The sequence below is a fragment of the Sparus aurata genome, chromosome 5, assembly GCF_900880675.1.
Source record: "Sparus aurata chromosome 5, fSpaAur1.1, whole genome shotgun sequence".
NCBI classification, from domain to species: Eukaryota; Metazoa; Chordata; class Actinopteri; order Spariformes; family Sparidae; genus Sparus; species Sparus aurata.
The window spans coordinates 31,041,252-31,068,330 of NC_044191.1; the positions used below are offsets into that span (position 1 = coordinate 31,041,252).

General features: G+C 41.3%; 1 protein-coding gene across 4 annotated transcripts in view; it reads right to left on the reverse strand.

Moving 5' to 3' along the window:
* pcsk5b (proprotein convertase subtilisin/kexin type 5b) overlaps positions 1-27,079 on the reverse strand; it is a 75,751-nt gene that overhangs the window by 21,289 nt on the left and 27,383 nt on the right. For 2 of the 4 annotated variants that reach the window (XM_030416250.1, XM_030416251.1), the window contains exons 10-20: positions 22,401-22,504; positions 21,111-21,228; positions 16,355-16,543; positions 15,782-15,918; positions 15,134-15,247; positions 14,768-14,870; positions 11,293-11,486; positions 9,181-9,265; positions 7,297-7,400; positions 7,022-7,160; positions 5,134-5,249 (exon numbers count right to left, since the gene is read on the reverse strand). In XM_030416250.1, coding sequence (XP_030272110.1) covers positions 5,134-5,249; positions 7,022-7,160; positions 7,297-7,400; positions 9,181-9,265; positions 11,293-11,486; positions 14,768-14,870; positions 15,134-15,247; positions 15,782-15,918; positions 16,355-16,543; positions 21,111-21,228; positions 22,401-22,504 — 1,403 coding nt within the window. Of the gene's footprint in view, positions 1-1,484; positions 3,568-5,133; positions 5,250-7,021; positions 7,161-7,296; positions 7,401-9,180; positions 9,266-11,292; positions 11,487-14,767; positions 14,871-15,133; positions 15,248-15,781; positions 15,919-16,354; positions 16,544-21,110; positions 21,229-22,400; positions 22,505-27,079 lie in introns of those variants that run through there. The other 2 variants (XM_030416253.1, XM_030416252.1) reach the window with 2 other exon arrangements.

A 27,079-nucleotide genomic window follows, 5' to 3' on the forward strand; every position in this document is an offset into this window, starting at 1 on the left:
GTCTAGCTACCGGAAGACACGGATGTCAACAAACAGGTAAGTAGCTCCTTGCACAAACACACTGTTTTAACTACTTTTTTATTCATTTTGAGTCATACACGCTACAGTGCTGTGTGCTAAGGTGTCTGCTGATATTGCATAACTTTTGGTGTGAGATGTGGAGCATGTTAAGATGCTTTAAACACAGTGTAAAGTTCTGACCCCATGCTGTTAGCGTTCAATGCTAAATCTGCGCTCACGGAGCTCTGTAATGGTTGGACCAAATGTGTTTGCGTCTTCGGTACTGGCAAGTCAAGGGTAGCTTGAGCAATGAAGCTGCATGTTTAAATCGACCGAGTTCTCCTTTAATATCCCTAAATCTGACACAGTGGACCTTTAATTGTATAACCTACAGATTAAACCACGTGGACTCACTTAAAATATGTTTTTCCTGCTTAAATAAGAAGTAAATGAATTTTGACAGGGTAACCTTAACAGCAACAATGAACTTTCAAATCCACAATCAAATTAGTGCTGAAACACATTTGCCAATCTTCTAAAAGTTCAACAACCTGGAAAGGAACACACACACAAAAAAAAATCTTGTATGGGGGTGACAGGGAGTTTGGCCACAGTTACTTATGAACACTTTCACAATATCTTACGATAAATGTCTCATCTGTTGAAATACAGCGGGTCACAAGCTGGGATGTGTTATCTGTTCCCTCCTGAAAAAGGAACTGGAGTAGTGTTTGATAACATGATTTGAATTAAAGCCCCGGATTTGTTGAGATCTACTGCTACAATATTCATTTCTGTTGTATGGCAAGAAAAGAGAGAGAATAATGAAAAGGAGCAACTCGAAAATTAGTTCAATATTCCGGCTCATCTGAGTCTTCTCATGAATATAAAACGGTTGTGACTAAATCCACATAAGACACTGATGTTTGCACCTTTTATGAAGAAGCTGACCCGCTTTTAGCTTTCGCCTAATTGTCATTGAGGGCACATGTCTCCCCTTGAAGTGCTCCGCCTGGGGCATGCGAAACTTTCATCTAATCAATCTGATCGGCTGCTGAAAAACCTAAAGTCTTTGAAAGCAATGATCTGAATTACAACAATGTTTTTTTTTTCCCTCCCTTCATGAATTTGGAGAAAGAGAAAAAAAAAAAAACTCAATGAAAAGTGAAAAAACCTAATGTATTATAAAGAAAGTGAGAAACTGATGGGACAAAATATAAAATATCAATGAGAGCGGAAAAGAAAACAAAAACATGAACAGATTAAACATTTTAATAAGAACACTTAAGTAAAAAAAAAAAGATTTTCAAAACTAGGACTTTGAGTAACATTAATAATGCATTGTCACAGATATGTCACAAGTACACAATAAAAACAGCTTTTATACGAGGGGTGTGTGCGCGTCTACTACCAACACCACACAATCTAAAGTCAATTCAAGTCATCTTAAACAATGACCAAGAATAAGTTTTTGTTAACCAAAACAGGGGAGTCATCAATCTTTATTACAAATCATCAAGAACCATAACCAGTCGACAGTACAACAATTCATCTAATACTGTAAATGCTCAAGCTGCAGGTTTGACAACCCACACAAATAGAATAAGAATTTTTAAACATTATATTTGCCGTTCTTTTTTATTAGAAGCCAGCACCACCAGAATAACCTTTGAGTTTCACCAGGTAAGGTTTAAAGACAGTCATGAGGAGGAGAAACCAGACATATGAAGTCTGTCAGCCGCGAACGCAGTTTTGGCTCAATATGATTACAGACGCAATCCTGGTTCTGCAGTGATGCTGCCGGGTCACTTTCAGGTGTAACAATAACAATGTATATAGAGAAAAAAAAAAAAAAAAATCGATTGCCTCGTTTCGTTTGTTTTTTTTCAGATTTTAATGCCAAATGTGTTTTCTATGTCTAAAAACAAAATCCCTTTTCTGAAATAACTGAAAGCAAAACGTCACAGCTCTGATTTGCACCATAGCAGTCTGCCTGTCAGACACCTTTACCTGCAAATGAAACATGATAATGACAGAACATTTTCTATACTGATCATTGACCTTCTGTGTTGAGAGTGTAGCGCAATACTTCAAGTTGATATGCATTGCCGTTACATTGGAATGACAGAGAGAAGAAACTTCTAAAACTCTATTTTATTTGAGAACAGTAACATGAAGGGATGCACCGAAAACGGATAAAATATAATTATTAGACAAAATTCCCTTTATTGGGGTTACATATGGCATGTGGAAAATCCAAAACCAACATGAAGAAGAAACACACTTCCCTGGAACAAATGTGAGTTATATTTCAATTATTTTATCCAGTGACGACTTTAAATTGCTCGGTCACAGTAATGGATGGAATCAATGCTCAGGTTTTGGGCTCAAGTTTAGTATCCAGAATCTGCATCATGAAAAAAAAAGGGCATCGGTGCATCCCCAGTACCACAAATTCATTATCACTCACTGCAGTGTTTCCTTCCCTGCAGAAAGCTCCGGAAGGAATGACTATCGACTCATCTTGTAGTACCTCTGGAATGAATCAATGCTGTCTGGGCTTACATTAAGAATTAATGGCATTCTCCTAGACACTCCCCAATAAAGACAAACACACACACCTATTCAGAGGGCAGAGTTATGTTTTTAAATAAATGAAATGAGGTGATTTTGGTCTGTATCGTGCATCGATCTTAGGATATATTGACGCTGTAGCATCTAGTGGTGGCTAATTCATGTGTCAGAGTTCATGTTTATAAGAGTATGCGTGTGGTTTATATATAAATATATATATTCATATATATATATATCTCTTTGTCTTTGTACGTGTGTGTGTATTTGTCTTCCCTCGCAGAGTCAGCCCAGACAGACATTATTTTCACATTACTGAGTGAGCTTCTTCTTCTTTTTTTTTTTTTTCCTTTGACGTATATTTACAGGCAGAAAACCAGGGCCTTTCCTACTGTATGTTCACTTTCCATCTGTTTATCGTTAACACTGGAAAGGAAGAGGAGGAAGAGGAGCCAGAATAAAAATGCACACAGCTCACAGGCTGAGTGGCTCCTGTTTTAAGCTATGCTTCCTACACTGGCAACAAAAAAAGATTCAATTATTTTGGCATCGATGCTTTGGTCACAAAATACCGACACTTTAATTCTTTTTTTTTTTTCTTTTTGTTTTCACTTTTGTTTCATTTGCTCATTTGTTCTTGAAATAAGTCCCAGTCATTTTACACCCTGACCACGTGTGTGTGTCCCAGTACAGAAAAAAGGTAGGTTTGTTGTAGTCCTGCCATCGCACCTCCGATGCAGTCCCTTTAAAGAGGCACAGATTCTCTTATAAATTATGTGACTGTGAATGAGTGGGCAGGGGGGGTTTGAGAGGCAGGGGTGCCCCCTGTGCCCCCACATCCCCCCCCCGCACTCCCTTAACGCCCAGTGAGTACGTCCCATCAACCCTTTTGCGAGCACGTTCTGCAGCACAGTTGCTGCAGCACTTTCCTCTGGCAAAGATTGTTCTTTTTAACGAGCACGCAGAAACTGCCTTCCGCCCAAGATTCTTCATTTGCTTTCCACAGACCAGGAAGAAGAAATACATGGGGGGGGGGGGGGGGGGGGGTGTTGGAAGGAGGGAAGGGAGGGGGGCATGAACACACACACGCACGCACACACACAGACACACACACACACACACACACACAGAGGCGGAGGCAGAACCATTAGAAATGGTTGAATGGCAGGCAGAGCCGTGTGATTGGTCAGGAGAGTTCAGATGACAGGAAGAGTTTTTTGATCCAATCACAGGTGATGTTCATCGAGGTGGAAAATGATTGTAGTCCAGTGGAGTGATTGGATCCGTGTCAGGAGAGAGAGAGAAAACAGATTTGGGAGAAAAAAAAGAGAGAGAGAGAGAGAGAGAGAGAAAAAAAAACAAACATCACACAATTAGCAAATTGAAGAAATTCAAAACGTTGTGTCATTTTTACAACACAGAAAACTTAAAGTGGCCAACCAGTCTGTAACAACCACAGGCCGATTCTTTAAGCCATACACAAAAAATTGTATTGCTGCCAATCAAAATTTCACCAAACAAGACAGGTGTATGAAGGTTGGAAGCAGACTGGTTGGGCACTTTAAGAAAGGTATTCATCATCAACAGAAAGTTCACACAGTATAGAAATGTTTCTTTTCAGGACTTTATCTCTTAAAAAGCCTTTCGGCTGTGGGTTTATTCTAACTAGGAGGTCGTGACTAGAGCGGCAAATCACAGGCTGCAGTTGAAGCCTCATGATCAGACAGCCGGTTAGAGAGAAACAGGAACATTCACTCTAAAAGATCCATAAGTCAAACATGCACAATTCAGAAAGACTACACCACAAAGCACAGCAAAGAGATAAAACCATGCAAGTAGAGACAAGAGACATCATACAAGTGTTGTAGACGATGAGATTATTTGAAACACTCAGAAAAGTTAGAAAAAGGGATAAAGAGTAGGCAGATTCTTCAAGAAGCCTTTCAGCCTGTGCAGCGTGACAAAGTACAATGAAAGCAACCAAGAAAACGGTGAGTTTTTGTTAAAAAAGCAACTACAATGTGTGAGTGTCTAGTCCCAGAGAGATTTTATATTAATAATATGCAGAACATGAATGAGACCTTTTGATAAAGAACACAAAAGGCTAAAGCAAGGACAGACGGCCTCTCTGCTTTAAAGCTCCAACACTGAACAGCTCAGATTCAAGAAGTTAGTACAAAGCTCAAAAACATAAAGAGAAGGCCACTTTATAAAGCTATCTTGTGCATTCATTTATCATACCCTGTGGGATGTTACACAATTTAATTCACCTGGAGAAGCAAAATAGTCTCTTGGGAGAGACTCGGGATGTAAATCAGCACCTCTGACGCCTTTGGCTCTTTGATTAGCTGAGTTTGTTTAAGCCACAATTTATGAACATTTGCCATTTAAACTATTATTTTCTGTTGTGACCTTGTCCAACTCAATGCTCTAGCTGGTCTAGACTTTACAAAAATGTCACTGCAGACGATTACAGTATGACTTTTTCCTGTCAGAGGCAATGCAACAAGAATAAAAAGAACACACTGGGCCATCTTGTAGATAAGAAAGCTGACAACTCACCATCTTTGCAGATGGTGCTGACCACGCAGGCTCCTGACTCCAGATTGTAACCACTGACACAGCTGCTGCAGTTTCTTTCACCGGGCCCCAAGCACTCGTAGCAGCTATGGTCACACCTGTCGAAGGTCGCATGAAGGGTTAGATACTCTGCAACGCTATACTGTGCTCAAGTCTCCTTTTGAAAGTTGGAACTGTTCTTCAAGGATCTTTCGGTGGTTGAGCTTAATATATATTCAAACCACTGAATGATAAGGACACTGTCAGATGTAGGCATCCTTTCAAAACAGTAACAAAGACCTTCATTAGACTTTAAAATATACATGACTTAATATTTGATACTTAACTGTGAGTTTATGCTCTTGTGTGCAACCAGGGACAAAAGACTGGACCCAAGAAAATATTATAAATTAAACGATACCTTGTATTTATTCCTGAATAATCGACCTTAGCAAAATACTTAAAGCTATCTGCTCTGAATTATTTTGCAACTTCACTGCCTTGGCCTCTTCAGTGTCTGTTGGAGAGCAGCATTGGCAAAGGACTGAACGCTTTGTAAGTTCTGAACACAGTCACAACAAAAATTATATTAAAGAAATATTTGAAATAATCCTTCCAGAGCAGACGACAAAAGAGAGGCAACGGGAAAAACAGTTGTCCCATCAATAATCCTGCGAGTGAGAAAAGGGGCCAAGACCTTTATCGGAAATTATCGGACCAGGATGGAGCTGACAGATAATTAAGAAATCAAGTAAGGTATGGGGTCAAGAGAGTGATAAATAATTCAAGGTGGGACAGAAAAACAGCAGGGAGACGAGTCCACCGCAACGATAAGACCTGCAGACAAAATGTCTGCACAGACTGTGGGCGTGAAAGGAGACAAAGTAGTCATCAAACTGTCTGGGAAACAGGAATCCTCCTTCTTCTCCTCAGTCAGGTTAATATGAGTGAAGAGTGAGGCAACAGAAGTGTTTGTGGGAAAACTGCCAACAGCTTTGAGATAAAACCAATGACTCCTCCAAAGAGCAGTCCTGCAGGGCTTAAGTGAGGAGGTACCACTCTCGAGGTTTTACAATAAACTAGAAATGCTGGCAATGTCATCTGTTGCTGTTACAGTCATTGATTATTTCTTTTTTACCTAAAGCAAAATAACATCATTCCTGTTTGAGTCCAACTTTTAAATATAGGTGTAGTGCAGCAAGATTCAGATTCAGTTTCACAGAACATGTTGGCATCTCAATCATCTGCTGGCCACTCTCGGTATGTTAAATGAAAAATGCACAGATAGCACTTAAGCGAGGGGGGGATCAGAAAGACAAAACATTACATAAAATAATACCTTTCTTCACTATCTGGAAAAAAGGGGAGACATCACATGTGAGGCTGCATGTTGTCTGTACATCCACAGGCTCATTTTGGGCAAGAATTTAAGGGGGTCTTTACGCCGCCTGGCAGTTTCTTGCCTATAAATCCTGTGGGTTTTTTTATATTCTTGAAACAGAAGCTCAAGGTTCTTCTCATGATAACAGAGCGGCAACTATAAACTGGAGGACGCTTGGATACAAAAAAAAAATGCTATAAGCAGAGAAAGTACAGACAAGTGCTGAGTGTGAGGACATAAAGATGATACATAGGGCGCTACGCATACATGTTGAGACTGTATGTCTAAGATTTTTTTGAAAAATGAGGTGCTGATATGTGACACTCCTGCTCACATAGCATTGCAGAGAGAACAAGTCGTGCTTGCACAGTAGCAGTGAAGGCTCAGTTGGAAAAAGAAGACTAGACTTGCTGAAGCTCTAGGTGTCTGTCTTTATCTCTGTAGACTAGAGGTCTAAAGGTTTTTCCACTTTTACTGTGCGTCGAGGTGTTGGCAGGTGTGATGACTCACTTCTTACAGGACCTCTGCACCTGCCCGTTGTCTGAGGTCTGCTCTGACAGGTAGTAGCCGGAGCTGCATGTTGACACACACCGCCAGTCCTCAAGTAAGTAGCCATCTGCACACTTGGTGCACGCCTCTACTCCTGTGCCTGAAAAACACGAGGCACACACTTTAGGGATGTTTTCAGGGCATTCAAAATCAGACGATGAACAAAAAAAATACACAAAACCCACAAAATAAATGTCTTTTAATAGTGTCTGTTCTCGTGTCTTAAGGCTTCTTACCTGCGCAGGTGGCACAGGCCCGATGACAGGGCTCACAAGTTCTTCTGTGACCATTGTAATATGTACCTGGGTCACAGGTCATCTGACACTTGTTTGCTTGAAGACTGGAAAGAGAAATAGAAAAAGCTTCACATTACTAACTTCATATCAGCCAGGAAAGAAATGAAGGGAGGGAGGGGGGAGCTCAGTAGCAGCTGGCTTTTAAATGGCTTCAGCTGTGTTGCAATCAGTTTTTTCTGAGACAATATTTAGGAAGAATGGGGAAAAACACCAACTACAGCACCAGTGATGTTGTGTCGGTGTACATATTAGTGGCTGAACCTTCAGTTCACCCTTTTTTCTTTTCTATCTGCTTCTAGATTCAAGTGCAGTCAAGGAGAATTGGGTGTTTTGACCAATATTTACAAGACATATTTTGCAAATGCCTGATCTAGGTGCAGCGGTAAGTTAGGAAGTAGGTTTGAAGGTTATAAAGTCAATTATGTGAAGTCAGAATGAGGACAGGTTTGTGAGCTTGCTACGCTAAAGCTAAAAGACAGCTGGTTTGTGTTAGCTAACGTTTCCCAGAAACAATCACGTCTGGTCCTCTCTTCCTCCTCCTTCCTAACCGACCATGAATGGCGAGCTGAAAGAGAGCGAGAAGACTGTGTGTGTGTGTGTGTGTGTGTGTGTGTGTGTGTGTGTGTGTGTGTGCGTGTGAGTGTGAGACAGGGAGCATGTAAGCATGTGTCTAACTGTGGTCTTACTGGCATTCAAAGGAAATTATGGCTTACAAGTGTCCCCACCTCCACCTCTGGCTATACTGAACACTTAAAGCTGGGTTCAAGACCGCAATGTGTTTTAAATGCCTCGCAAGTGTTTCCTTCGTGACCTTTCAGGAATTTTAGCACTTTGAAAGGCCGTATCGTGTCTGAGGTCAAGTGCAGTTGGGGGGGGGGGGGGGGGGGGGGGGGGGGGGTTGAAGAAACTGCTGTGGAAGTGGCCAGAAAATGACCTGGAACATGTCTACATAGATACCTAAATGGTTTTGAAGAGCAGTTCTTTAAAGTACGGATCACAACACAAAATCTGGCAACAGCTCCACTTCTTGTGGGTCTCCGCATGAGTATGTGTGGGCTTTAATAAGCCCGGGTCACAGGGTGAAGCTCTGTTTATTCAATTCTATTCCCAAGTGGAAAACAGTTGGGAAGCCCTGATTTCACTGGTTCATGCTGCGAACCCAAACCACAGTGTAACACAAAGTGCTGGTCTGAATTAGCAACACTGTGCTCCTGCAGCATTAAAGTAGGTGAAAATAAAAAGGTCATTACACCGACACTATAGCCAAACTGGAGCAAAAAGACAACACTTTCACATTAAAAAGGAATGACTTTAATTGTCGATCTACATATGAACAAGCTGTAATTACTACCAGCAGGTCTGTAATTCATTATATTAATGTTTTTAATAAAACACGGAGTTGCACATTAACATGGACACCATGCTGTAATATATAATGGAATAGAATGCTCAAAAAATGAAGGTGAGTTGTATTAAATAGATATAAATGGGGAACATTTAAGGCAGATGTGATTTAGGAAAAAAAAAATGGGAAAGAACGGTAAACTGAGCTGGCCAATCGCAAAATTATGGTTGGATTGACGATTTAATAAAGTTAGAAAGATTCTCAGACAACATCTGCCTCATTTTTAACTCCTTTAGAGTAACAGCTGCTAAGCGTTCAGACAAATCCTGCAAACTGTTTCTGCAGCAGTTGAGAGGAAATTGACTTTAATGTGTTTGCAGACATTCCTATTGTGCCATCATTGTGGTAAAAATGCAACATAATTGAAATAACTTGCTTTCAAGATGGTTAGGCATCGCTCAGCGTGGCTCCCAGCTTACCTCATCCCAGGTTTACATTCTGTGCAGAAAATGGAGGCGGTGCACCTCTTACAGTTCTCTGGACATCTCCTGCAAATGTTGGAATCTGAAAGACACAGGGAGAGCCAGTCATACACAGTGGCTAATAGGAACCAGAAGTCTGGTTGCATTTACAATGAAGAAAGGGAGAAGAGAGAAAGAGGAAGGAGGCGAGACGCTGAAGACCAGTAAGAAAAGTGGGAGAGAAAGAGATACTGAGTGGGAAAAGGGACAGATGAACAAAACAGGAGGACAAAAGGCAGCGGGAGGAGATGGCAAGAGAGGGGAAGAAGTGAAATGTCAGAAGGCTAAAAGCTGTGGGGATGAAAAAGAAAAGATTGTAGTGTTGGTGAGGGAGGAAGGGAGTGTGGATGAATATTTCAAAAGGCAGACTAAAAGCAATGACACGCTTTGACACAATGCACATGGACGCTTGTTTCTTCAGCAGCGACGAGGATTGCCAAAAAGACGCGGGAACAGCGCATTTTATTATTCCCGGGAAACAATAGAGAAGACTACGGCTATTAATCAAAACCATTATGTCAACATATCCAAAAATGTTGCTTATGTATGACACAACCTCTACGGTTTTGTCCGGGAAAGTCACAGGGTCTAAGAGGAGGAGACTGAGAGTAAGTGAGGATTGCTGGTTAGATTTTCAGGAATCTGAAAATCATTACAGGGTGGATGCAGGATATGGACAGGTCACGGAAAGATTTCCATATGAGAAAATGCACTTTTACATTGTCTCACTAGTGCGACTTTCTCATTTTAGTTGGAAGCACCGGGTCCAAAGTCATTTATCAAGCAGTGATGTAAAACATTTCACTGCTCCAGCTTGTCTCTGTTTTATATTATAGTAAATAGAGTGTCTTTGGATTTCAGACAGCTAGTTATACAAAACAAATTATGTGAAGATGCCACCATGATGTTCATTTCCTCTTTTATGACATCTCCTACACTGAACAACATATTTGACTACCGCCATCTGATTCTCAATTTGGACAGAAATATTTTTGGTCTCCTTAATCACAAATAATTATTAACGTTTTCAGTTGATCCCGAGTCTGAACAATGCGCCTCCTTTGACTTAACATATTAACTATTCCGCAAATTTAATACTACAAAAAAAATATGCTTGAACTGTGATTCTTGACCGGTAATACAACCATCACATGAACGCGTCCATGTGTTAATAAAGGCAGGAATTCATCTTGGCTGGCCGTCAGACTGACACAGAGAAAATAAACTCTCGCTCATTTAACACAACACAATACTCAGCAGTGCCAACATTTTAAAAGAAAAAGTATCCACTACATCTTGGCCTGTTGAAATGTTATGATTGAACCTGGATCAGATCACATCAGATCTGCTGCCAGAGTCTCTTACAGCTGCCAGGACTTTGCGTTGGCTGCACACCAGTATATAGACATAATTATAAGACATGCATAGATTCAGTCTCTCATTTCTGCTTTACTTTCATCCAGGCTGGTATACATTTTAAGCATACACATACAGTAAAAACCGTATGTTAACACTGTACCAGAGGTCGACGCAAATTAAATAAGCTGACTTCTCGTAAACGTAATCCATAGACAATCCTCCTGCAGAGCTGTTTTATTTCATGTTTTACTCTTCGTTACGACGATGAGAAATTCTACTTTTAGCACAAACGTTCCAGTCATGTTCGGTTCAGCAAGTGCATGAAAATAAATGACTGGCTAGACGTTACATCAAGGACACAACTGCATCATTCTGAGGTGGTGGATGAAAGCTTTTTTCATGTGGATTGCCTTCCCCACTGAGGGTTATTCTGTAACCTTAGGAACTTCACACTTTGAGACTTTCAAGGTGACACTGATCTTGGAAAAACCCTGCGGGGGACCAATGATCTGTGTGTTATTGGAGGCATTTTGCTGCAGCATCACCAGAACTGTTCAATTAAATTTCAAACGTTGTTTGGTAGAAGTCAGACGCCTTTAAAAATTCAAAGCTGGGGCCAGAGAAAATCAAAATTAATCACTTAGAAACACATTCTTGACTTGCATGGTGCGCCATCATGTGTGAATAAGCTTGGCCGGCGGTGAAACGTACCACGGTCGAGGTAGAAGTTGTCGGCACAGTTGGCGACACACGTGTTGGAGCCCTCGTTAAGATGGAAACCAGTCCTGCACGTGGTGCACTGGTCACTCCGGCTACCAACGCAGGTCTCACACAACGAGGAGCACTTCTTGCAGCGCTTCCTATCGTCACGGAAAAAGCCACTGGGGCACTCTGACACACACATCCTGGAGAGAGAGGCGAATAAAGAGAGAGAAAAGAGAGACATTAGATGAAAGAGAACATCAGAAATGGCAAAAGGTGGAACAAAAAGAAGGGACCATTTATATTTCCTACATACATATTCAGGTTTCAGACATATAACATAACAAAAGACAAAATACGCCTCATTGTGCCGTGATTAACAACCTCTCTATCTCACTGTAATGTTAACAGGCCCACAATGTAAAACACATGTCTGAATAAAAACATATGCCTCTCGTGTAAGAGTGTTACGGGCAGAATACATTGGGTCCAATCATAAATATAAGAAGGAAAAATATATTTTTATAGGACTTGAGGCAGAAAAAGTTTTTCATAATTACCCGTTGTAAATGTAAACCTATTTTTCATGTATCAATAGCATGTAATAAATTGGAACAAACAGATGTAGAGGGGCCAAGTGTGTGCGTGCAGACACTATATAGTGAACAGGTGCAACATCTGTTGGATAACTTCACAGCTCTCTGTCACCCCCTCATTTCACCCTGAGGCTCCGTTCATAAGGTGAAAAAGATCTCCAAAATCCTCACGAGCACAATATACACACACACACGCACACACACACACACGCACACACACACACGCGCACACACACACGCACACACACGCACACAGCTTAAGCCTTATTCTCACACTACAGAGTTTTCTGCCAAGACGCACATATGGCACGTGTGAAACACATAATCCACGTGTGCACATACTCTCCGCCATACCTTTGTCCTCCAACTACAATACCATTCCTCAGCTAAAATGATCATTTAACCACTAAAGATTATATAAACACTATGATGTAACGCCTACCCCAAGGACACCACAGAATGTGTTAAAATTTCAGAACCACACCATCCTGACCACACAGTCAGTGCAAGCAGATGTCAGCGATTTAAATACAACGGACATGAAAGTGCAGAACAAGCAATTTAAAAGGAAAAGGATTTTGTTTCCCTTTAAACCAAAAAAATATTGTGTTTTGGGCCGTTGGAGCAGAAACAATTTAATGATTAGTCGATTGAAAGAAAATCAATTAACTTTACTGACAATCAATAAATAATTTCAGTCATTTTTCAAGAAAAAAAAGTCAAACATTTAAGGATTTGCTGCTTCTTTCTTTGTCAGTTATGATGATAAACGGAGAGTCTTTGGGTTTCGGACAGCTGGTTGGACATAACAGGATCAATTTGAAGACTTCACTTTGGGAACTTGTGAGGATTTTTCACAATTTTTTGTCATTAATGTTCAATCGTGAAAATAAATGCCAAGTAAATCAAAAATAATTGTTAGTTGTGGCCCTATTTTCCATCGTCCCTAAAAAGTTATGATTGTGTTTTAGTTACCAAATTCATAACTAAGATCTGGGGAGGCCACAACATTCGGTCAAGTTGGGGATGAAACACAGGAATTCAGACTAACACGGGAATTTTGTCCTCATCGTCAAAAACACAATATCTGGGGACTTACTGGACTTGTGACCTGAGTATTTCTAAAATCCTGTCTATATCCCTGTATACAATGTACACACGTATGTGCTGATACACACAGAAGTGCTACCTACAGTCTTTCAAAGCACCACACACACCTTTTGGAGAGTCTAGACCATTAAACACATATGTAAGGATGTAATTATCTGAACGTTCGACACCACCGCCGTCCTTCCTCCTTCCTCCCGCCACTCCCCCCAATCTTCATTCATCAATTGCTCCCTGTGGTGGCAGAAAAGGGCAGCACACCTCTAAAGTGGGCTAATGATAAGGCAGCGCCTAAGCTTGCACATTCTCATGCACCTGCACTGGTTTGTCTTTTATTAGTGCAGAGACCCGCTGACACAAAGGCAATTACAACAGACTTTGATCCTAATGGGATCCTGAGGGCACACACAAATGTGCACGCACGCACACACACACACACACACTCCTTCAAAGTCACACACACCCACAAGCGTGCACACACTTAAAACAGGAGGAAGAGAGAGACCGAACACGACGTGGTCGACAGGAAACAGCATCTCTGTTATAATACTGACAAGCGTAAACTAGTAAGGACACCACCTGCACTGTTCTCTAACTGTATTTACATTAAGCTCACGGAATAATGGAGTTGGCCTGTGACTGGAGCAAGTTGTAATACAGCTGAGTGCATCAAAGCGGTTCAATGCCAAGAAATCAAAGTGTTACCTTTTGAAATCCTGAAGAAAATAATCTAAGATATGACTCAGGGTCAGAACATTACAAAAAGCAAGAGATAGTTCCTGTTTCGTTTGCTTTTTAGTTTTTATGACTAAACCTACACAATGTGTCAAGGTGCTTTCCAAGTTGTGGCTTCTACTGTTGAAACCTTTACAAAGCAGCTAGACCCACTCACTTAAACTCTGTCATTACTTTTATATCGCGTCTCTGCTCAATGTCTCCATTCCTGCTGTAATGCCGACTATTAAACGGATTTAAACTGGGCTGAAACAAACAGGCCTTTAAGAAGCACAAATGTTTCTTTGAGGCCTGAAACACAATTGAAACATTGCCTCTCGATGATTAAACCTAGTAATCTGTGGATTGGTATGCACCAACATGCACTTTTCCTTTCGCAAATCATTGTGATTGAGACCCCCTCAGCTAATATTGATCGCTCTCTTTATTCGTCTGTCTCTGGACTCTCAAAAGACTTCAAGCTCTTTAACGCAATCAGATGTGGTTGAAGACGTACCATCTAAGAAGCACTTTTTAAATTATGAGGGGGGGGGAAAAAACAAATTGGTTCTGGTGGAGTCCACAGAGAAATCACTTCTACAATCTATAAAGTGTCTATAAAAGTGGGAAAAGTCAGTGACACTCAGTGCAATTAATCATTATATTCCTAAATGTAACTATATCACCTTTGTTTTACCATCCAATAGAAGTAGCAATTATTTGCTGTAAGGTCAATATTCTACGTATTACTAATTTCTAATTTCCACTACGCTCCGAGCTGTTGAAGCAGCCTTCTCAACGATCTGAGATGATCTGAGAGAAGCTGGAAATATCAATACTCCATCATTTCAGGCATTTGACTGTTTTATCTGTATTATCATGAATATACTCTTATATACTTTTTTTAAATCAACTTTAAGTTTTGTATTTTATGATATGTTTTTTCCCCAATCACTTCAAAGGCACATTGAATTGCATTTTTAGTATTCTGAAGGGTGCTATATGATAACATATATATACATAAATACATTTTGATTGGTTAAAAATCATTTCTTAGGGTGTCTGACTTTGTGTTGTTCTTGAACTTGAGGAAGTAGTGGAGACAGTTGTTGCAGTGATGGGGTCCGGGACCTTCACATCCATTCTCATTGCATTCAGAGTCACAGGGGCCTGGGGACACACAGGAGTAGCAGTGTAAAGAAGTGACGATCACAGGAATACACTTAGTCTAATACAGCTGATAATACTAACTGATCTTATGGAATTAATAATAGTTATTTATTGCAGTCCTTATTAACACCCTTAACACTTAATCTGGGAGTACTTACTGTCATTGCAACAGGACAAGAAAAAACAGCAGCTGCCGAAGAATTATGCCAATTTGCATTACTGTGGTTAACCTGTCTGTGCACAGCTCGGGATTTATCACCTACCGTTGTACTCCTCTGTGAACTCCTCATCGGTGTGTGTGGAGCGGGGCTTGGGTATCGGAAGGTACGGGTGCTCGGTGGTGCCGTACAGCACCAGCGACCACTCCTTCAGCTTGCCTGAGAAAACAAACGCAGTGCAAAACTCATTGCATACACAGATCCACAGAAAGCAGCTGAATGTGCTTGAATATGTATTTCATTAGAATATATGATAAAACATCCAGATGTGTCATGTCAGACAATTCTGTAGCATTTCAACCATTTTTCAACACTAAAACAACAACTACATACTCTAAATGACGCTTCAGCTTTTTCAGCTACCAGAAAGAGATTATATTACATTACACTCTTAATGATACACATGAGGAAACCACGCACAAGATACATGGGATTATGGTTATCGGCGTAACAGCTTCTTAGAAACTGCAACTCTCCATTTGAGACTTTATTATGTCGTTAAATTAGTGGGTCATTTGAGCAGTTAAGTTCACTGCCTCCAGAGCAACATGTGTGCTCCTGCTGGTCCGGCACCGAATCCAGACAAAAACGTTACTCTGCGTCATCTATTTTTACTGTTTCAGACTAAAAACAAAACATTTTATGGACTAATGATCCTTTTTTCAATTAAAGAAATGATCAATACTGTCATACCCGGTACTTTCTGGCTACGGAGTTGAGAAGGTGAATCGTAGATCTCTAGGACCCAGTCGCCTGCTGCCTTCTCTCCCCAGCAGTGGGTGGTCATAAACTCCCAGTTCTTAAAACCCTCCATGGAGTGATCAAACAACCTGCGCACACACGCACACACACAGAAGCACACACACACGCACAAATCACACAATAGATATCAGATAAGGAAACGACTCAAGTGTTGCAAATACCAGTACAAACAATCGCAACCACTCAACCAGGACCAATCATAGTCTCTAATGAACCATGTATAAACTTTGTGCAGGACTGTGGTTTATGTGAGGTGAATGGAGACTAGGTACATACAGCGCTTACACTCCATTCAGTAGCCAATCCTCTGGAGGTTGCAGCATTTACTAGTGTTTGGTAATATCAGTATGTCAGCCAGTATCAAAAATCGTTGTTGTAATAATTTAATGAAATTTAGCTTCTGTAAATATTGAACCCAATGAGTCAGAACATCACTTATAAATTCTGTTTTGCATTCACATGCAGGTAACAGCTCTCATCTTGTTTTTTTTTTTTTTTTTTTACCTGTTGGCGAGCAGCTGAGACTTGGTCCCTGAGGGTGAGGTCAGGTTGATTGACAGGTCCCCACGGCGAGGGTGCGTGATTGTAATACGTACGACCACATGCTCCAGGAAGATCACATGGTGGTTGTGGTTGTCAGTGCATCCTGTTGCCTTGTACACCGAACGGACAACATGCTCTGGACGGATAGTTCTGGAGGAGCCGATCAGAAAAGGGAGACATGAGAGGAAAATATACACACACATACAGAGATATCTACAGGAGCATTGATAACTTGATGCCTTGAGTAAAGACAATATTGAATCAGTGTTGTGAAGTGGGGAAAAACAACGACCAGCGCTCAAAGCTTCCTTCCAGTAAATCACATCGACCCCTTTAAGATCTCCAAAGTCACAACAAGCTTCCGCGACAAAAAGTGGGAAAACAAAACTCCCGGATATTGTATATTTCTTTGCAGCAAAAATAAAAACACATCAACAACAAATAAATGTATGAACAATGCCAGATTTTCACCACATGAATGACATGGCCTAAAGATTTGACAATGACGAGATTAAGCCACTAGCTATAGAGAAGTCGTTTCCTTATCGTCAATATTGTTAAATTGTGACATAAAACGCGAGTTCTGATTTGTTTGAGGAAATACACAACCTTGATTTCAAAAAGTTTGGACGTCTGAATCAGAATCCTTTTTATTGTCATTGCACAAGTGTACAACTAAATTTTAGCAGCATCCGAGTGTTCACACAAAAAAGTAAAAAGTACAAGGCAAGGAGTGCAATGCAAGTATAAAAAAATATGTACAGTGGTGCTGGTTGTGAGTATGGAATGGGAGTATAAATAATGCTAAACATAAATTTTAAAAAAAGAACAGAAGTGAGCATTTGCCGATCCTTCATGGCAAACTGGACACTCCCTTTAAAACAATACAAAAACAATATATTCAATGTTTTGTCTCATCAACTTGATACATTCTGAATTTGATGCCATCAACTCATCTCAAACAAGTTGGGATTTCACAGGGGAAAAGGTTATTTGCCATCGCTGATAGTATCAGGATTGGGTATATTTGCCTCTCTGCAAAGATGTAATACAGATTTTGTAGGCCAATATTGGAGCCAAGCAGCCTGAAGGTTAATTTAAACTGGCCGTCATCTTCAAACACAGGGTTTAGCTGCTGAAAGTCACTCTGTGTGCCCTCAGACATAACACAGCTGTACCTGCAGTCTGTCTGGTCGTTTGGGGGAGAAAGAGGTTTTTGACTGTGGACGTCTCCCAACACCAAAACGTTCTGCTCGGTGAACTGTGGCCAAAAATTCTGTAAGTGACTGACATAACATTCAATATCAAGACTCAATACCCCGCGGCACCCCAAAAAGCAATCACACGTACTTCTTTTTGATTTATCCTCCTCCAGAAACCAAGGAGCATGCACACAAGTCCATATTAAGGTTTTCCATTTCCTAAACCTCAACCAGCCAAAAGAAACCGAGAACCACGAGCTTGATAAGAACGACAATGAACGTTATTTGTCCCGTCTGCTATGCACAGCTCAGCAGCAGAAAGATCACCTAACAGCCAACGCAAACATCTAATAATCCCTCGAATAACGTCTGTGATATGATCGAATATAAAAGCAATATGGTAACAAAAACAGTGAAAACATAGACAGGTCCAGTACAGGGGACAATGAATACCATCTCTCCCGAGCAAAGCTTTGGATAAAGAGTAAACAGATCCAACACATAACAGAGGCAGCTGTGGCTCAGGGGGGAGAGCGGGTCGACCACTGACCACAGGGTTGATCCCCATCTCCTCCTCTCCTTCTGTCAAAGTGTCTTTAGGGAAGTTTGGTAGCTCATGTCCATCGATTTGTGAGTGTGTGTGTGTGTGTGGATGTGACAATAAGAGGAAAATAGTCTATTACTTTGGATGAAAGCGCTTTATAAATACAGCTAATTACCATTTATATCTTATTTAACTCACTGCAGTGAGCTGGAAACTAAAACAGAGCTGTTGGACTAAACTTGCTTGATCATTATTTTCATTTTCCCAGGGTGGAGGGTTAAAAGACAGTTATTAGGAGTGACATGTGCCGTTTGATCCCGTATAAGAAACTGTTTTATTATTAGATTAGATTCCCTGTTGTCGGGGTTACAAACACGACGGTGACATTTTAAGGGCTTAAGTGTTACAGCACAGATGTTTATCATTAAGAGGAAAATTACCTCACAGCAATTATCAGCTAGCGAAGATTCTCTTTAGCTGTGTGAAGAAGATGGAACCCTTTAACTTGGAACAACATATCCTCACTCCATTGAATACCAGTTGCTGTTTAAAATACCAATGTGTTGGTGAAAGGCCAAAACGTGTCATCAAGATTAATTTAATGACTTGCGTCGAGAATTGCAATTTAAACTTGTGACATTGGCTGAAACAGATTCACCTCTCTTGTACCAAATAGTTTAAAGAAGTAGTCTGCAAAAAGTGAAAGTGTTTTACGATTATTTAAAGCCGCGTGACAAGAATCGCCTTTCCAGAATAAACACAGGTACACAATCCATCTAACAATTTCCCCTTTTGTCCAACTCAATTTTTGATCTTACGGGCCTAAAGGCCAATATTAACAATTCACAAGCCCACTGGAACCAGAGAACTGCACAGGGACATTCATATGAGCTCAAGAGGACATGATGTAATAAATCACAAAGAGAAAAACCTTGATTGTCTTTTTCATAAGTCCTCGATGACAGTTTGGACAACAGACAACCGTAATGGCTGGGGAGTCTAGGGCTGATATCACGGCTCTGGCTTCTCCATGACACAACACAGATAACTGAACCACACGCATGGGACCAAGCAGAGCAGATGAACAGCTGATTACTACCAGCCTGATTGCACACGGATCAGGCAGTTTTCCTGGTGCGTGCTCCAAGTGGAGTGAGGCGAGCGATAGCAGACAGACATTACCAAACGCAGTCAGAGGGGCCAGCCAGAGGGTGTGTGGGAAACACAGCAGTGAGGTGACGGCTGAAGCACAGAACACATACGCATGCAGTATACACACACACACACGCACACACACACACACAGGCATCTCAAGATGTACGAGCAAATGATAAGAGTCTCGCGTGGATTCCGCTTCATCAAAAACACACCGGCACATTCACGCGAGCACCAGCAGAGAGACATTTAAGCACAATTTAACTCAACAAAAGTTGTTTGTGAAGGGACTGACTGTTTCAGACTGTTTGGGGGCAAACTGAAAATTCAGTTTTTTAACTGTGTTGCACATAAAACTTTCATGACTTCTTTGCCTTCGTTCCCAAGACAAAACAAAACAGAGCCTTTTGTTTTCTGGTGATTGCCTGCTTCTTTGCAAGCCTGTCATTTGGCTGGATGAACACAGGGTAATTCTGTTTATAAACAAGGCTCAAGCTCCCAGTAACCCGACCAATGTCTGACTGACCATTTCACACATCTCTCAGGCCACTCGTAAATGCACTGCACATGGAAAACAGGAGGCTAAAATGACAGGGTTTGCTTTTACTTCCTTCACGCACAACAGTGGAAATCTCTCCGTAAGCCAACACACATTACATACGAGTGCGGAGGCCTGAGCATGACTGCCTCCGACACAAGCTGGACTTTACATAAGCCTCATATGGACTGACTCGTGCACTGGAGCAGAACAGACAGAATGACACTGATAATGCTGCAGTCGCTGGCCGCCGAGCCTTCAACTGAAAGCAAACCAGTTCAGGGCCCAAGTTCATCCAGCCAGCCAGCCAGCCAGCCAGCCAGCCAAACACAGAACAGTGCTCAGGCTTCCAGCTGCATCAAGAATAACAAGCTGTGAAGCCTTGGCTCTCTCCGTGTCCGTGTGTGTGTGTGCGCGCGTGTGTGTGTGTGTGTGTGTGTGTGTGTGTGTGTGTGTGTGTGTGCGTGCGTGTGTGTGTGTGTGTGTGTGGGAGGGAGGGAGCGAGGGAGGGAGAGTGTGCGTAGTAAAGGTCTTATGTGAGAACCACCCTGCCAGAACTAATGCTTGGCCCCTATCAAGGTACAGCTTGCACAACCACACTCTCGAACACATGCCGGTGCATAAAACACCAGGGAAAGAAAAAAAAAAAAGTTTAAGAAAAGATGACATATCTGGCATTTCGTTTTAACTTTGCACAGTACGAACACAAGATAGTATCAGGTTTCTTAATGTCAGCCAGGATGTCAGCCCGCTACAATGTATAAACTTGTTGAACTACAGAATAGCTTTCTATTGTTGTGAAACAACAGTTGATTTCTACAATCAGTAATTCAAGTCTTAGCGCTGCAGCGTACAACGCTATTTTAGATGACTTTGACGTAAAAGCTTGTGCACTAGGAAAGGATCTTCCCTCAAGCGAGGAGCGTTAAGAAATGGTTTTCAAAGATTTTGTGGACGAACATGACCTTCCTGTAGAGAGTTCTGACCTCAGCTCAATCAAACACCTTCGGGATGAACTGTAACACCGATTACAAGCCAGGTCTCATTACCCAAAATGAGTGGCTGACCTCACTAATGTGCGCTTGTGGCTGAATGGAACCAAATTCCTGCAACCTGGTTCTAAAATGTTGTGGAAATCCTTCCCAGGAATTCCCCAGGATTTGGAATGAGCGGTTTATCAACGACATGGCGTAATGCCTACATTTTTGCGATGTAGTGTTTATAGAAATGCTAAAACAGACAGAAAGGTGTGTGTGTGTGTGTGTTTGTGTGATCTACCTAATTTGTCGGTCTGCGCTCTCAACACAGACGTGCTGCGAAGGGACTTGCTTCCATTTCTCTGCTTCCTTTACCATCGCCTCAGCGTCCATCAGACCGAAGCCGTACAGGTGGCTGACTGTAGAGAACAGTGAAAAGTCACAGCGGATCACACCACAACAATGCCAACTCTTAACATTTATCATACCAAAGATAGTCTAAAAATAATGGTTTAGTGTTTTAAACTCCTCAAGGAAGATGTTGTGATTCTCCCCCCTTATCTTGAAACCACGTCACCATGTAAGTATCTTGCATTGTAGCCAATTTGTCCAAGAAAGCAATAAAATCTTCAGTGTCATCCTGGTTTTTTTTTAGCAGGTATCCTCAACTCGACGATGAAAATACTGCAGACATGCACGGAATGTTTTCTCTAAAAATTAAAAAGAAAGTTTGGAAACTGCTCAACTTATTGGTACAGCAGCTCAAATATGAATTCCTTCCATACTTGTCCCACCCCCCACCCCTCCTCCCCTGTTCTGTTTCTCTTTAGTTCCTCTTTGAAAAAACAGTCACTTGGAAAATCTCCAGGCACACTGGGCCTGCAGCCTGGCTGACCCCTAGTTCTCACTCTCTTGGTTCCTCTCCCTCAAACACACACACACACACACACACACACACACACTCACATACTCTCACACACAAACACACACACACACACAGGTATGCGTAGACACTGAAGCACGCACCACAAAGTTACAAAACAGCAGCCACCACATGGACCCTGACAGATGGCAGCTGGCGGCAGAGTAGTTAAGCAAGAAGGAACATTTTTGGAAACTGCTCCCCAACGCTCTTCTGGTTGAGACCAAAACATAATTCAGGAGTCAAATTAACGCATGTTTATTTTTCTTTCAACCACACTCTATATCCCACTATGAATCATAAATGCAACTGTCGCTTAATTGATGAGTTGAAACAATGCCTGCTGAAAATAAAGTCTAAAAACCAAAAAAAACAACAACCCATAACTGGGATACTGTGGGATGTTTTATAATGATGCCTTACTGGCTCCATCCTGTGTCTGTTTTTTGTTTGTTTGTTTTTCGTCGCTTCTGGGTGGAATGCAGTGAATCAAAAGACCCAAAGAAACAGCAAACAACGGTGACTAATACATCAGGCAGCTTCAGGTAAGAGACGTTTTAATAAGGTTTAATCAAACAGATAGAAAAGGGGGGTCAGAACAAGACAGCTGGTGTGTAGAACTGCAAATAAGAGTAACAAGTGTGTGTGTGTGTGCGTTTGTGTGCGTACCATTGTAACCAGCAGCATTAGTCTTCCAGTCAGGAGCGCTCAGATGTCCGGGTTTGGACGTCTTTACGATGATGTGCTGAACATCTCTCCATGATAGAACAGGACTAGCGGAAGAGAACAAACACGGACACAACAATTACATTAATTTCCCCGTGACGTACGGAGATTCAGACTGAGGAGGAAAACATAACCGAGCAGGAACTAAGTAAAAAGTGACATAAAGACCTGCTTTGCTATGCACATGTAAATAAATGACAAAAGTCAGGCAGCACTGATGATGTAAATCTTCAGATAGTGGCATCTTGGCAGATGGGTGGATGAAAGAGGGACATGAAATGTTTAGGATAAAAGGAGAAGGAAGTTAAAAAAAAAAAAAAGCACAAGGAGGAAGAAACGAACATGAAATGCAAAAAAAGAGTTGAGAAAACATAGTAATACGGAGTAGGTGGAAGATTACTGAGAGAATAAATTACAGAGAGGCATAGATGGAGAGCATGGATGCCTGTTCACGCTTCCCTAGTTTCTCAGATCTCACGTGAGATCCATTACGAGATGGCAGCCATGTGTCTCAACTTCTTTGATGTCCAAACGCTACATTAAAAAGGGAAAAACCAGGGAGAAGTGGGTCACTTCGTTTCCTGGGATTCCCTTCCATCTCATATGCCGGCCAGATGCTCCGTTCCCTCCCCTCGTGTCACTGCCTCGCCATCTGAGACCTCCAGGATCTGCACCGCTCAGAATCAGTTGACCTAAAACTAATATTCAAACGGTTTACAACCCAACATTCGGATTTTACAGAAGACACACAGATGTGATGCGAGAGGGAGACGCAGGGAGAGCGACCGGCAGCTAAATGAGGCGGACCTGAACACACCGAGCCGTTGCCTGTCGAGCTGCTGGCATTGGAGCACGTTCTGTCACAACTTACTGTGATCTTTTAAAAAACAGAAACGCACTAGAGGACTTTTAAAATCCTTAACATCTGGGAAAGGTTTCAACACCACACATTCAGCCGCTGACTTTCAAACATTCTAGTTAAAAGTCTAATTCTCATAAATCTTTTATCTGTTGAGTTGCACTACTGGGACGAGCTTCAGGGTTCATCACTGCTGTGGTTTCATTTTCTTGTATTTTCTGTCTTGTATGTATCAAATTGTTTAATGCAGCGATTACGTTAGACATTGTGTTGCCTTAATGTGAATTTAATTGCATTTGTTGTAATGATAACACTTTGAGAGATGAGAATCTGAGGGGCGTTAACGACATTTGATAACTCTACAAGCGAGCCAAAACCAAAAGAAAAGGTCATACTTTGTCCTCAAATTGTTTAAGAGATTCAATCCTTAATAGTAAAACTTCAACAATATGTAGATTACAATATACTTACATTGGATTGGTTAAAAAGTCTCATGTTTCCTTTTGGCAGAAGAAAAGCTCATTAAGAGCTTTCATTCGATGTATATTTTACAAATTTGTAGCCCAAATATCACTCACCCCTTGATTTGTTCTTCAGGGTCGCACATGGTTAGAAGAAAAATAAATAATGCAAAAGAACATTTTGATTCCTAAACTTTTGCAAAGGAAGAAAATGTATACCTACAATCCTTGCCGTTTTTATTTAACGTCGTAATCATAGTCTTTATTTCAGCTGAGTGCTCCTGGTTTCGCATACATCAAGACCAGGAAAAATTCAGCTACGCTTCAAGCAAGCCATCAATCTCTCTCAGAACTAAGTGCCAGGAAATGAGCTAAACTTTTCACATCAGCTGTTCATCATTCCTTGGCTTTGAAAAGAGGTAATCAATCTGACTTGGTCTTGTATCAGCCTTTTTGCACTTCAGGGTTCAATTCAAGACAAACTGCTCTTCTGATGTTAGGGACGAGATCAGGATTCGACATTTTAGACGGAAAGAGGATTTCATCTTTGTTTTATGCAGCTAAACCGAAATGATGTTGCCGAGACTTCAACACGTAATTCACCGATGCCCGCACTGAGCCACGTTTATCAAATCCAAATTAAGTAAATAAGACTAAATAGCTGAAAACAAAATGAAAAATAAAAGTAAAGTAAAAAAATAATTTAAAGGATGGAAGCACAGATAAGTAATATGAAGAGTCAGAATAATTAATGTTCAGATCAATATTAATAGGCTTAGCTGCCACTGTGTAATTATGGTTCCATAAATTTTTTATGCCATTAATTAAAAGTGACTTTGGCATCATTATCTAGGCCACGACAGCCTCCCCATAAACAAGCCAATACTAATTAATGGAGTAGCTCACATACTGGGGAAAACCAGCAGCACATCAGTATGTCTAATATAGGTTTCTTGGTGCTTCTCTCAAGTGTAATTATGGATGAAAACACACACGGGTAATCTGCAGGGCGAAGCAAAGCAGGAAGTGAAAGAGGACGTTCAAGAGCCAAAAAGTCTGAACATATCAACAGTCAATCTCCACCTCACCTTGGCTTAGGTGTGAACTATAAACTGTAATCACCATTTCTCACTCCAATAGTGCCGCTCATGCTTGAATTTTAAAGCAGACAAATGAAGAAGAAAGAGAGTTTTCTTTGCGCCCATCTGTCCCCGCTTTGGTTTCTTTAAACCTCCCAGTAGATGAGGTTCTTATGGTTATCCTACCTCATTTCTTTTATATCCCTCTTAATTTCCTCACTCAAGTCTCCTGTCGCCATGTTCACTCGCTTTTCCATTCCTTCACTTCCAAGGACAAAAAGGAATAAAAGATCCCGAAGCTCTGAAACATTGCTGCTTGCCGTGCTAGCGTCGAGCTCATAAAGAGGTAAATCATGTGCAGACGTTAAACATCTTAAACTTGGCAAAATCTACAGAGAGCGGAGCAGGGGACAGTTTTCTGATGCAACATGTTCCATACCCAGGGAAAAGACCTCACAGCAGAGAGTTTAGTGAAGCCGAGCGTAATGGCGTCTTGACATGTTTATCACAGAATGTTTGCTTGCTTTCATTCATCAGATAAGAGCAGATACAATCGGTATTGCGCAGAGTTTGTCTAAACTTTTTCCCCTGTCTCCCTTTCATCCTCGCCTGGTGCCTGCGTGTGCATGCATGCAAGTTTATCCATGTGAGAAACCGAATGAATGGATAGAAGGACAGAGAGTGTTTGCCTTGAAGAAGGAGAAAAAAAAGACCATTGTGACAGCGGTAGAGGCACAGCAAGCACGACAGAGAGGAGGTGAAAGCTAGCCGAAGAGAAGAAACCATGCAGGCAAGAGGCAGTGTGTGATAATCTTGTTGAGGAAACAGGCTTATGTGCCCAGCACTGCCTGGAAACCGAGAATATTTTCTACTGTGAGGATTTGGATTGGATTATCCAGGTTAAATGAAGTGACCTCAGCTAACTGAGCCGCTCAACATGTGATGATGGGGTAATGCCCAATTCAAAGTCTCAGCACCTGCACTGCACTCTTTCCAATTTATGAGTTAAATCACAAATAAAGCAGATCAACAGGTTTTTTTCAAGAGGGGAGGTGCAGGCATCTCACACAGAGAGCAACCGGGGCACTAAAGGGAGTAAGAGCCAGGCAGAACATTGAAACCAACTGAAAGTGAAATGCTTTAAAAATCTGTTTCTTATCTTTGAAAGTGCCAACTTTGAAATTGGCACTCTAGTCCCTTCTAGCAGAAATGTCTGGCTTGAAAGCACCTGGCCCCAAAATGTCTGTGTGTATTCCTGTTCGTTGCAGACAGCATGAAATCCTGCCGACAAGGACAACTAAATGGTTTCAGTGGCTAAAAGAAACAAAATAGGGCAACACTCGGTTTGAAATCAATATTTTGCACATAATAACGGGGCCGGCCATCACCTTACAGATGATTCTGCAATAGGAGATATACTTTAGGCGGCTAAAGCCTCTGAAATACAACACATTTTTTGCGTTAACGAAGATGAAAACAACTAACAATTAAAAGAAAAAGATGCATTAATCAGTTATAGTTAGATTAAGGTTAATTATCCCTCTCAGACAACACAAACTTGCCATAGTTTGAACATCCATAGACCGGAAGCAGAACAGGTCAGAGTTCAAATGTCTGCAGCAGAGATCCTTTTCTCACGGGCCCAAGGCAACATTGTGATATTTGTGTGGAGGTATCAGAAGAAATTTTAATGAAATAAGTTGTGGTGTAAAATCATATATCCTAGCAGGAACCGTATTTACACATTTGAGGCTGCATACGGTTGTCACTAGAGTTCAGGCACAGTTCACCTTTGAAGGAGTCCACACCTGTCGAGCACTGACTACTAAAGTAGAGTACATATACACTTCATCATTTACCGAAAAAGGAGTCTGAGCATATAGTGCATTTACACGCCTGAAGGTACCCAAACTTGCCTAAAACGATCTCAAAATTCACCCCGAGGGCCGGGATTCATCAAAGTTTCTCCATCCATTTCAATTTTACCATCCACGCTGGCATTCAGCTATTAAGACGATTTTTGTTCATCAGAAGGAGTCCTGTATTTTAACAGACCTTCAAGACAAGCTACGTGTACCGGGCTGCAGATGTAAGAGCAGTAGATGTGAATAAATGTGCAGGTTCCTTGCATGTAAAATCTGAAACTCTGAACTGACCAGATACATGTGTCCATGTTACTAAAGTGAGATAATGGGCTGTAACCTTTACATTCTCATTTACATT